This window comes from Pundamilia nyererei, unplaced genomic scaffold (assembly GCF_000239375.1).
Source record: "Pundamilia nyererei isolate P.nyererei 1_Seehausen unplaced genomic scaffold, PunNye1.0 scaffold00123, whole genome shotgun sequence".
In the NCBI taxonomy this organism is placed as follows: domain Eukaryota; kingdom Metazoa; phylum Chordata; class Actinopteri; order Cichliformes; family Cichlidae; genus Pundamilia; species Pundamilia nyererei.
Window position 1 is genome coordinate 1,212,106 of NW_005187524.1, and position 12,904 is coordinate 1,225,009.

At 44.0% G+C, this 12,904-nt stretch overlaps 1 protein-coding gene across 1 annotated transcript in view; it reads right to left on the reverse strand.

Moving 5' to 3' along the window:
- Positions 1-7,572, reverse strand: part of LOC102197037 (cysteine rich transmembrane BMP regulator 1 (chordin-like)) — a 37,018-nt gene extending 29,446 nt beyond the window's left edge. The window contains exons 1-3 of the mRNA XM_005742830.1: positions 6,872-7,572; positions 2,418-2,579; positions 1,974-2,147 (exon numbers count right to left, since the gene is read on the reverse strand). Coding sequence (XP_005742887.1) covers positions 1,974-2,147; positions 2,418-2,579; positions 6,872-7,169 — 634 coding nt within the window. The 5' untranslated portion in view covers positions 7,170-7,572. The remainder of the gene's footprint in view (positions 1-1,973; positions 2,148-2,417; positions 2,580-6,871) is intronic.
- Positions 7,573-12,904: the final 5,332 nt, after the last annotated feature.

Genomic DNA, 12,904 nt, shown 5'->3' on the forward strand with positions numbered 1-12,904 from the left:
ACAAACAAGATAATTATCACACACAGACACATGCGCAAACACAGATGCAAGCACGCAGGCTTACTTGCTCCCATTCGAAGGCTCACTGTGCGCTTGAAGGACACGTCGACGTGTGTGCATCGCTCTACATGCACATGTATTCTTTAAGTCATAGTAGAAGCACGTATTCTGCTCGCTTACTTAATGAGGGGCCATTAGACGGGTGGGTGTGTGTTGCAGTGCTGAAGTCATAAGCTGCTGAAAAATGTTGTTTACAGTTTTCACTAGTGCGAGTTTAAACCATCATCTGCTGGGCTCATACTTTGATGAGCGAGTTGCAAACATAGGAGCGCAGCAGGCAGTCTTTCATTGAAACACTAGACTTGATGATACGTCTAAACAATCTGATATTTGGTGAACACACTTCCTGTGGAATCTGCTGCATAAATAGCTCAAGACAAACATCCACGCAGCTGTGCTGTAGATGCTCGGCAGTAACCTTAATGTTATCCGGAGACTAAATAAACTTAAATATGTCTGCATGGCGTGTTGCCAACCACGGTACTGTCTATCCTAAGAGCCATTCCTCACCAAAAATATCAGCAAGCTGCAAAGAGATTGAGTGAGAACCAGAGCAGAGCAACATAAAAAAAGCACAGTCACTCGTAACACAGTCACAGGCCATAACTGTTAGAGCAAGTTGTCTACTTATTGCAGTGGTGGGGAACTCCAGGCCTTAAGGGCCCTGCAAGTTTTAGGTATCACCCTGGGTCAAATGATTAGTTCATTACCAGGCCTCTGGAGAACTTACAGACATGTTGAGGAGGTCATTTAGCCATTTAAATCGGCTGTGTTGGATCAAGAAAACATCTAAAACCTGCAGGACTCCGGCCTTTGAGGCCTGGAGGTCCCCCACCCCTGACTTACTGGGAGGTTGGTGATTCAACCCTGAAATATTCTTGGGGAATATACTGACCCTTAAGTTTCCCCTGATCAATCCATGTGAATTTGATTGTGTACATGTTCAGTTAAAAGTGCTTCAGCATAGAAAATAAAGCACTTGTATGAATGGGCGAGTAAGGATTGCGGTAACAAAGTGCTTTGAGTAGAAAAGTACCAGTCCATTAACCATCAAGACTATTTTTCTTCAGGTGTCATTCATGTTTTCTTGCTTTCTGTCTTTGAAAAGCAGATTACGGAGGACACGTTCTACCCAACACAAACAGTTCCCCGAGTGCAAATGTCACTCAGGAGGCAGCCGACACTTAGCGCCTGCCTATCTGCCGCACACCTTACAATCCAAACGAGAAAACTGCACTCACTCTGCCAAGAACGTTTTCCACTTAGTAAAGTGTCAATCACAGAGAGAGGCACGTTTTGTATATTCTTAGGATCCCCTTTCTTCACCTCAGAGCACTGGGGAACCAATCGTACTCAGTTCACTTACACTTTATGCACTCTGCCTTGCACCTGAGGATCTCCTGCACACCACATTTCTATTAACAGTCCCTGTATTTCCTTCTGTCAGATTTGCACCTTCTTTGTTTCACTCTCCACATCATTTTCCACGGCATCTGAGGCTAATCTGATACATTCCCTCATCCCTCCTCTACTTTTCCTGCTCTCATAATCAGTGGAGTTTTGCTGTGCCTATTGAAACTGCTCAAGAAGACTGTGAAATGAAAGCTGACACCAAATATGTAACTAATATGCAAATACTCTAACAGAAAGTGCATTTAATCTTTGGAAGACAGAATTTTGAATGTTTACAGTTCTTTATTTTAGCCATAATAACGAGCCGGAACATGAAGAATGATGCGGTTGTGTTTCACCCAGAATAAGCCTATAGTTTATAAATATGTTCATTAAAAATAGATAATTATTAAATACTGCAATCCAAATGTAACTCGACTGTTTTAGACGCTATTTAAAAAACCCCAAGTAACCCGAGCTGAGCAGTGCTACTGTGTGATTGTGGGTCATCTGAAGGTTACCTGCAGCTTCCTGGCACTGGCTGCGGTTGACGTAGGCGAAGTGGTGGTGGCAGCTCTGAGACTCACACACGCAGCCCTCGGCGGTCAGGTTACAGCCAGAGAACATACAGGCTGGGTTGGATGGTCCCACATACTTCTCTCTGTGCTTTTCCCGGTGCTCGTGCCTCCGACCATCTGAAATCCGGCCGTGAACACGCATAAACCGCATTCATCAATGAGTCACAGACAATGGCACCACTCAAGGGTGAGTGGGGAACCGCAACACAAAGCCTTAGCATGTGTGTCATCACTATGACATCCAAGTAGCATTAGCCACCTCAGAGCCACATCTGTTATGGATTAACTCCTCTCAATAGATAGCATTATCCCCTCTGAAGGCTTTCTGTGCTCGTGCAACACACATCTGCCTTTTAACATGGAAAGGGATGAAGAGAGAGGACTTACCTGACTTACTGGCCTTCATGCAGGTTTCTTGGTCTGGGTAGGTAAAAGAGCCCAAGCAGGAGTGACGGGCATCACAGACACATTGACCTCCTGCTCTGTCGCAGCCTGTCATCAGTGGGCAGCGCTCATCCTCAAGACCTGCATCTGGATAGTCAGGCAGTACTGTGGGAAATAACAGTGACAGTAAAAAAATCTAAGTAAGACAAAGGGAAAAACCTTGAATTAGCTGTTTTCACACAACTCTGAAAAATGTCATTACAGCAGACGTCTGCCTCGGCTGCTTTCTTACTCCTGGAAATACCTTGCATGGTTTAGGAAGCTGCTTAACCAGAGTGTACAAGTGTGACTACCCACTATGCATGAATCTGCTAGACCATTACCTCGGCCATTGGCTCAAATCAACACAACGGCCCCTCACACAGAATTAATACAGGTCTCATATCCGATCTTAAATTTGTATTCTCCCAAGATGAAGTCTGTAGTTCATGTGGTAATCAGCTTATGACTCCATTTAGTCCCATATAAAATGGATAAATAAATACTGGACAGATTTATAGGTGAAACTTTATCAGGCCAAAATGTGCCAGAAACCAAGCCATATTTCCCAGAACTGCTTAAGGGTTAGCCAGCTTGCAGCATCTGTTGCGACACATTATGTGGGCACCACAGATACTGAACTGACCAGTGTGTTTGCTGGGCTGCCATCCCTCCTCCCTCCTCATTGTGCCACGCTGCTTCAGCTACTGAGCCCATTTGTTTGCTTTTGTTCCACAGCATGGGGCCCTCCCAGGGTTTCCATCTCTGCTGGCTGCTGCAACGCCTTTCTGAACTAAGGCCACCATACCCACGCATTGTTACTTCTACTAGGGAGCTTTACCCCCCACTCCTGACATGGCACCTCGAGACTTGGCCTCAATTTGGATCAAACATTATAAAAGCGACTTATAACTGAGAGTGAGTGCCAATCTACACATTACACATAGCGTTCCTTTCAGAAAACCCACATCTACATCTCAAAATACCTTCCCCTCATAGTAGTTTAAAAGCAGTAGGAATTGGTTGCTCAGAAAACAGGAAGAGATAAACTCCAACACAGAGCGGCCCCTTCCCAAGATTGCACTGAAAGACCTCAAATTAGCAGTGTGGATGTGTGACTGAAGCTTATCAAAATACTCTGGCTTTCTTCTCCAAACAGCTACATACCAGAACAATGCGCCAGAGGAAAAGGTGTTAAAGGTTCAACTATCCAACATAAACATAAGCACTTCATAGTTTACCTGACTACTGCAGTGATCCTACCTGAAATCAAGCCTGTAAATGAGAGTGGTGGTAACGCTCAGTTGGGGGTAGGAGAAACAATAACAGGATGACTCAAAGTGACTAGAAAGAAACCGAACTCCGCGACTGTGCTTTTAGATGCCGCAGATGATAATAGCCCACATATGCTGATCCATATTAATGGGAAAAAGAAAAATCTCTTACTGTGATAAAACAATTTACCGTTGAAGTGAATCAATGTGGCTGCAGAAGAAAGCGTCCTAGTAAATGCTTTCCCCGTGTTAGAGCGGGCTATGCCGATCACTGCTTGGCAATGGCTGATGCTCTCGAGCGCTAGGGTAAACCTCGGCCAGTGGAAGCAGTGAAGGCACCTTCAACCTGAGCCAGCCAGCACTGTTAATAGCTCTCTCGCATGCCCACTGAACTGGCAGAGCACAAATGGCCTTTTCAATACAGCAAACGTTCTCTGACTTCCTTTCACCCTAAAACGATCCTGAGTTGAAGAATTTTTTCCATCCTGAGGATTTCCTGTACCTGCAAGTGTGTTTTCATTTAAGATGGTAGTAGCGCCTGTCTGCATGCAATGGTAGATCTGAAATGTGGAAAAGGAGCTACTCAAAACAATTAATGCAAGGCTGCCTCAGTTTCCTTTAGCCTAACACTAATGTGTTCTGGTCATCTGTTATCTGGCCTGGCGTGACTCTAACCAAAGCCTATGGCTTCATCCCAGGAGGATTCCTGACTTGGTCACTGAGACTGCTTGGCTTGGCGTCCAGAGCCAGGATAGAAAAGCTGACATCTAGAGGCCCTGTGGCTGATAGCGAGCTATAAAGGAAGTCTTTGAAACGTTAGATAATACCAGAGAAAGGGAGAAGTAGAAGGTATGTGAAGCGGTGCAGTGGACATAGCGTCCTTGTAAGACCGGCATTCCGTTACATGGTATGTTAAGTGTCTCTCAAGGATGAGGAAGCTCGGTGTGGAAGAACAGACACGGGAATAAAATGAGAACATTGACAGAATTCATTTAGGTAGGAATGGCTGATTTCACCTGGCTGACCACCGAAGCAGATAGGACAAGGCGAATGGCCAAGAGGATTGTTGTTTTGTTTTGTCAGAAATGGAACCTGTATATCCACAAAGCGTTCAACCTTTTATGTGCTAACTGCCAGGTTCAATGCTTAAATACCAAAATCTGTCATGAGAATAATTTATTGTAATAACTACTATTGTTTTTGGCAAGCGTCACACTTTTCTGGGTTCATGCAATTACTTTTGGTTATTGTACCTTAAAAAACTGTTAAATTTGTTGGCAACAAAGAATGATATGAAACACGTCCCCTGCTTTGAAGAAAATGTAATTTGTAATACCAGCAAATTCCACTTCTTTTTGGATCTCAGTGTCTCTGTAACAATACCACTTCTGGAAAGCAGTAGTACAGCGCCTGTGTCAGCTTTCGTTTAGGAACCGGACACCAAATATAACACATTAACAACTGATTGATAACCATGGTAACCATCTGTCACAACATGCAACATGTCACCTGTGTTATAATGCTGCTGAGTCTCCACACCAACAGATTTTGACCACCCAGAAAATCCAGACTGTCAGTAGACAAGCAGGGGATCAGAAAAGCGGAAGCATTTTACCCCCAACTCCTGATTGCAGGTCTAATCACTTTAAGACTGCTGCAGGTTGAAGGAAATCTGGGATCAGCCTCCAGCAGCCTGCCTACTGTGGCCCCTGAAAACACACTGGGAGGTGTTGCTTTAGCCCAGCCAAGATCCTTTGGGATATTTAGGCTGTGTACATGTGTCTGTATTTGGAGTCAGCAGCATGCTCTGAGGTCCCTGGAGCTGAGGCATGACTCAAATGAAGGAGCCACTAGGTCTCCAGCTCATTCCAAAGCTTAAGAGGAAATGCCCTCCAGACACCAGTCTAACCTGTACATGAGGCCCAATGGAAAGGCGGGAGACCCCTCTAAAACTCTTGTGGAGCTCTGACTTGGACCACCCCACAGAGGGATGATGGAAGAGCAGGGTCAGGACATCCAGACCCCCACTGAGAGCTGCTTGCTCTCTCCTACAATCCTTTCAGTCCTTTTCAATCATCCTAGACACAGTGCAGGTAAAAGGGGGTCCCATCCACTGGTTATTTGTTTCTCAGGATAAAGCCACTGCTACCAACTCAGTTCTTACTGGGGAACTTGATACCCTATACATATGTTTGAAGTTCAGACTGTTGCTCAAACTGTGCGCAAAACGAGCACATGCACTGTTACCCAGGTCCAGCTCTGCCTGGAAAGAATAGTACGGTGCTGCACTGTGAAATTCACAGAATTGCAAATGAAAATCTTCTGGGGACTTTTGCAATCACGCTGTCAATCTATTAAACCTCTGAGGAACACAATGAAGCCAGTGGTGTAAACAGAAGAGACGGGAAAATGGCAGCTTATTTATTGCATTCAAATGTACTCCAGGTTTTAAAACACAATCAATTTCTTGTCAAGACATTAGTAAACCTCAATTTTGCCCTCACACACATGGACATAGTCACATCTCTTATTGTATATTAAATCACTTCTAAATGCACCTTTCATCAATCTAAAGCGAGCAGGACCTTCTTCTATTGTAGTGCCAAATCACTGTTGGTGTATTGTTATTGGTTCTTAGATGAGAGTGAAATGAAGCTCTGGGGGGGAAGAAAAAGCAGCTGAACAGGACTACTCTACATGTAATCAACAGCGACTCTGACCTGGGGGGTTTCTCCAGGTGTTGGTGGGAGAATGTTGCCTTCAAGCTCTCTGTCTGAAAGCTTTATTCTTATTACATGACGTTTTTTGTTAGGGTTTGGTTAAATTTAGGCAACAAAAAAAATCAGGTTCGGGAAAAGATCATAGTTTGTTTTAAACGCCTAAACAAAACATTCAGTGACGTTAACCACGAATGTCTGGCAACAGCCACCATGTGCGCTCCAGGCAGCCAGAAGTAAGTAAACAGTGACACTGTCACTGCAGTCGGGCCCTCAATGACGTTTTTTTTAAGTGATGGCTTCAAGTGCCTAAAAAAGGGAAAGGTTGCACACTCACTAATAGATTTTCTCTCTTTTCCTATTAAGTTACTTCTTGAATAAAATGCCATTTATTTAAACTGACTTCACACGACCGAGTCCCACTTACCTTTACATACTCCAGTTTCGGGGATAGTGGCGGCTCCCGTTTTGTTTACAGAGGCGCAGGTCAGTCCCAGGGCGCAGTAGCCGTGCGCCCAGTCCTGGCCGCCGCAGGGCTCCCACTCCAGCCGGGTGCATTGATCACAGCATCCGCACGGATCCTTGGCCACTGTCCGACCACCTTCGCAGACAAGCGGGGGTTTAAAGGGACAAGTCCGGAGGTTACACGCCGTGCATTCGTGAGCCGAAAGCGCACGCACGAGAAAGAGGACATTCAGTAACACCACGGAGCATTTGTAGAACATGTTTTAAGAGAAACCCCCCCCGTTTATAAGTTTTCCAGAGAAACTGTCCGCTTCTGTCAGGCGATCAGCCACATGAACTCGTATCTCCAAAGTTGTCAAGCCCTCTTTAAAAGTTTTGTGACGAGCTTTCCCTCGGGCGTGCGATTTATTACCCAGCAGCTCTCTTCAAAAGCACACACACACACACACACACACCACGAGACAGAAGTGTGCGGACGCGTCTTAAGGGGCACCAGTATCCAGAGACAATGATTCAATCTAAGCAAGCAGTTGCGCGTCCCAAGCGTCTCATCTGGTTAAACACACGCAGAAATCCAAGAACCGAGGTAGTGGAGGTCCACTGAGGTTTCCTGCTGCTGTCAGCCACACAGAAAAAAGGGCAGTCTGAGTCCTAAATTGACATACAAGCATATAGAAATTAGCGGTGTACCCCTCCCCCTGACTGACACAGGCAGCGACCAGTCACAAGGAACGAAAGGAGGGAGGATTTGAACTGATTTACGCTTGCTCGACAACCCGACTCTGTGTGTTGCGCAATGACACAAGTTTGAATGTCTTCAGTGCGAGTTTCTTTTTCTGCTTCACTGTGGTCGCATCTAAAGAATCCATGTACCATTTTCTACTTTTAAAAAAGCGGTTCTTAAAACACTTTAGCTGAGCAACAGTCGTCTGTGTTCAAAGTGAGATCAGCATGAAGGAGTCAGTCTCCCTGCTGTAGTTAATTCTGTAATGCGCTATGAGTCTAGTCATTAATAACTAATAATCAGTATCTAAATGTTTATGAATTTCTAATTATTATAAAGCGCAGCATTATCGGTTCTGTTTAATGATACATCCAAAGTCTGTTAGAGCCTCATCGTCAAACAAACCAGGCGTTCTCATATGGAAGCAGCGTTATAATAAATGGTCCTGTCATATAAAATAACGGTAGCGGCTTTTTTGCATTTGGATCTTACATCATAATATAAGAATTAAGATATGAAGTTATATGAGTAAAAAAAGCGAGTGAGCATTTTCATAATATGAGGCAGTCTTATTAAATTTATACTTGAAACATAGCTGGGGGCGATGGCCGGCTCTTATCTCATAATAAGCTGTCTTCATCTTTTCATTTTCATTCCCATGCTTTGCTTTGTGTGTTTGTGTGAAGCTTACCTGTGTCTGTAGGTGTCTGATTGTGTATGCAGATGGCTTTGGGAAGGTAAAAAAGTAATTTGATGTCTGCTGAAGCAGTGTTTCTGCGCTCATGGCCAGATGGATGTGTGTTTGTGTGTGGGCAGTGAGCACAGCTGGAAGGATGATTGTGAGAGAAAACCAAATCTGTTGCCCTCCTATTATCTGCTGCAGGCACAAAGTAGTCATTTTTTCCAAAAGGTGAAACACACTGGGGTCATCAGATCATGTAACGACTTGTGAATATTACTGCCTCAGCGGCAAGTGGATTTTGTTGCTCTCATTGGAAATATTTACCTCTAAAAACATCAATCAGGTGTGTTCCGCTATGATTTCCCTCCATAACGTCAACACACAACAGCGCCTCCTTCATTTGCAACATCTGCCTGGAGCCACCCACTCCAACACAAACACAACATCCAGGAAACCAGCCCTGCGGCACGCATAATCAGCTCTTGCAACACAACTCAGCTCTTGTCCTCTGCCTCTCCCTCCACCCTCCCTCACCCACACTTAGAGCTCTCTTCAAATGAGACCCACTGACCGCTGGCCGGACACCCATGCTGTCTGATGACACAGACCATCACACTGAGCTTCAGTTTCCATGCACTTACACAGATTTTGGCCCAGTTGCACTGACCTATTTGCCTGGGTGACAGCCTTTAAGATCTCACAGGACCCTCATTCTCTTATAATGGACAAGTAAGGGGTTTTCATATGGTCACAGCTTTGCCTCCAGGTTCTTTACTTCCTGTATTACATTTCCACATACTCTTAGCAATCAAAGAAGGGTAAAAATCAACAGTACAATGACTGCACCAAACTAGAATACTCCCCATTGAAACTCACTGTGAGCATGTGCCCTGGTTTAAATGCTGCATAAATGTGTTGAATTGAAAATGTTCCCATGATTAAGTCTGGACTCGAGCACCATGTTCAGATTATCCATCTCTTTGGCTATTGTATCCACTGAGCCACGATTTGGTGTAAATACAGATTCTGTTGAGCAGCGTGTTCTCTAAAACCAGAGCTCATTCTGTAGTTCCAGGACTCTCAGTGTTGGTAGCTTTGTATGTGAGTCTCTGCATGGAGCAAATGGGAGGAAAAGGTGGGGCAGTGAAGGGCGGCTGCAGGGGCTGAATAACTGTAGCGTGTGTGTACTAATAATGCTCTGAGTCACGGATCTCCAAGAAAACACAACAGAGGTTCAAAAAGATTCCCTCGCTCATTCGAAGACAAGGCTGCGATGCACCTTTTCTGGAGACTTAATCATCCTTGGGGAGGGCTTAACAGATTTAGATGACTACCAGCCTCCAGTGCCCCTGTCTCTTCTTGCTTGCTCAGACGACTGAATTACATACTGCTGCTGTGGAGGCGTCAGGCTGGTGGTGAGGAGGTGTTTCAGGAGATGGGTGTGAATGATGCTTTGGAAGTGAACTGCTGGCAGCAGTAAAAGGCTGGTGGTGACACCGGGCTAAACGTAGCGCATGACATGGAGTGTTGAATGCACGTCGAGTGGACAGCATGCGGCACACCTGATTACAAGTCCCCAGGAAGCGCTGGGAGATTTTTACCCAAGTGTCACTGTTCATTGCTGAGTATCACTCTCATTTGACTTATCTCTGAGCTCAGAGTGATAGACTGGACCATGCATCCTTTGGGTGGGGTGGAGTGGGGCATGTGGAGCATAATAGCAATGTGTACTCACCGCTTAAACAGTTTGGAAGCAATTCATTGCGCCATATTTCTGCGACTAATAACAGAAAAATGGAGCATTTAGTCTGGAGGCTAAGCAGCATATATTCCAATGAATGGCCTGATGAGGTCATCTGCTTCTTTAAACAAGCAGGAAGAAAAACCTTGCAATACATGAGAAAGAGGCGTTAACAAACAAAAACCTTTTAGAAAATGAACCGAAACAAGGTTAACATATCCAACACAAAAGGGGAAAAAGGGGAAAAAGAAAGAAACAACATATTGAGGTAATATTCAGCAATTATGATTGCATCTCTTTTCCATTGCTGCCATCCAGAAGGACTCACAAGTGCTTTTGTTTCTTGTTTTGGGCTCCTAATTTGCTTGGACCAGACAGGCAGAGTTTGGAAACAGCCAGTCCCACAAAAAAAGAGAAGCTCTTTTTCTTGTGGTAGATCAAGTTCAGGAAAACACTGAACAGTTTAACATCATTTAACATATTCTCTCATCCATAGTATCTATGTGCTCTATTTTCCTCTCTTGCTTTCTCTTACTCTTTCACCTCTCTGCTCCCTCTGTCCGTTTTCCCTCCCTGTGAGGTCTGGTCCAGTTGCTGTTTTTCTTGTGGGGACTACAATAATGTGTTTTGACACTGTCGGGTCTCCTGCAGTCCTCTTGTCTCTGTCTTGCAAAAAAACCCCTAGAGTCATCACACCACCAGCAGAGTGGCAACATAGTGATACACAAAACTGCAAGTCCCCTCCTCCTCCTCTTTCTTCTTCTTCTGGCTCTAAAAAGTCCTGCTTGAACTTTTTAAAGGTTCAGTGGGTTCAAATAGCCTCGAGGATAGTTGAGGCTTCAGGTACGCCACTTTGGTTTGTAGTCTGTGAAATGGCTGTTTTCTGTTAAGAGGAAATAAATTTTAGCCGATGCTTGATCATCTAATGACTGGTACATCATAAATACTGACATGTAAATCACTGTTGTGTAAACTGACAAAAGCTTCTTCTCACTTATTTTTGCATACTTTCATGAGGAGATACAAATGAAAGACATGAAACCTTTACCCGACTTAAATCATTGGGATAAATCAACCTTTTTCAGCCCTTCTCCTGGGATGGGTCTACGGATAGTAGACTTCCTCGGACCTTTTCTCTCCCGGCAATGCAAACGCTACATCTCATGCTTTACAATAGACAGCTTACTATTACCAATACTAATTCTTTTTTTTCTCAGATAATATACATTAATAACTTGTGATCCTCTTTTCCATATAGTTAAAGTTTTTATAAAGCCTTGCTACAACCAGTACTTTTATTCATGACAGTGACGGCATTCCCACCAGCCTTATCATGCTTATATTCTAAACAAGCATGTTTAATGGTAAAGCTAAACACTGGTCTGTTAGCACACTGATCCTTAACTCAAAGCATCTCTAAGCTAAAGTTTAGTTTCACAGAAATGCACATATCAGCTGTGGACTAAATAACAAAGAATAATTGCTAAATTGCTAACAGATTATCTCTAAACCCAACAACATACACACAGTCTGAAAAGCCCCTTTCTGTTACCAGCTAGATCAACACTTTCTGCAAGAGCTGCAATGACACATAAGGTTTTTGGGTTCGATTGGCATCAGGAGTCATTATGACTCAGCCCCAGACCCTTCCTACATTCATGGCTCAAATCCTTTGGCTCCAGACTGTGCCCAGCTCTGGGCCTCTCACTTTCCCTTCAACCCTTTTACCAGGAGATCCTGTGACCTTGCAGAGCAGACGGCCACTTGCTTGTTTGACAATTACAAGTGGCATACTTGCTCACCCCTGTTGTGCTCCAGTGGAACGTTAAGTGGACCTCTCAGAAGTTTTAATCTTCAAATCTATGCGATGATGGTGAATTCCTCAGTGGATTGAAGCCTGAAAGAACCCTTGTGTCCAGAACCCATGACACCTGCCCAGTGTAATCTTCCCTTTTACACATGAGATCATTGAGACAATTGAACTAGCATGCCTCGAGAGGTCTATGGTTACAGCAAATGAGTAGAAGGCAAAGCAAAGTCATATACTACTTTGATGCTGCATGATTGTATTCTTGTACACGTGCATGTAAAAATGCTTCTTACAGACCATTTAAGTTGTCTTGCTGTGTTTTGTTGCATTATTGCACCTCCACCTGCAGAAGCACAGCAAAAAATGTACACAGACACCAATATATTATTAGATGATAAAGTTGTTGCAAGAAAAATGTTGGCAAAAAGTTTCTTATTCAAATATTCAGCAGATGTGAAGCAAAAAAAAAAAGGAGAGGGCATTTTGAAATCGACAGATATTGGCATCTTTGTGTTTCATCCATACAGTTTACTGGTACAGCTGGCTAACCAACTGTGCTAACCAACTGTGCTAACCAACTGTGCTAACCAAGTGTGCTAGTGTTAGCTGATAACTGAGCACTTCATCCTGTCATTGAAAGATGGTTGGAACCCGAACATCAGTGATCAGTAGTACCTTATCCACCTGACAAACCTTAACAATTCATAGGGGACTGCCTGTAAAACCTATTAATACATTTTAAAGCCTACGACTGATTTCACCTAGCGGCACCTAGCTTGACAAATGTGACCTCGACACAGAGCACAGTTTGGGTGAGGACCTTTTTGAGGACATTGTGCGCAATAATGATTAAAATCTTTCAAATAATCGAGGGGGAGTTGCAATTCTTGTAAAATGTGTACAGATAGAAAACAAAATGCGTTCAGAAACCAAAGGGTGATGTCCTGGTAGCTACATCTGTCTTTATATACATGCAGAATCAATGGTTTCTGGTCACATGATGCTAGACGTTTCTCACATGGCATCAGTCACTCATTT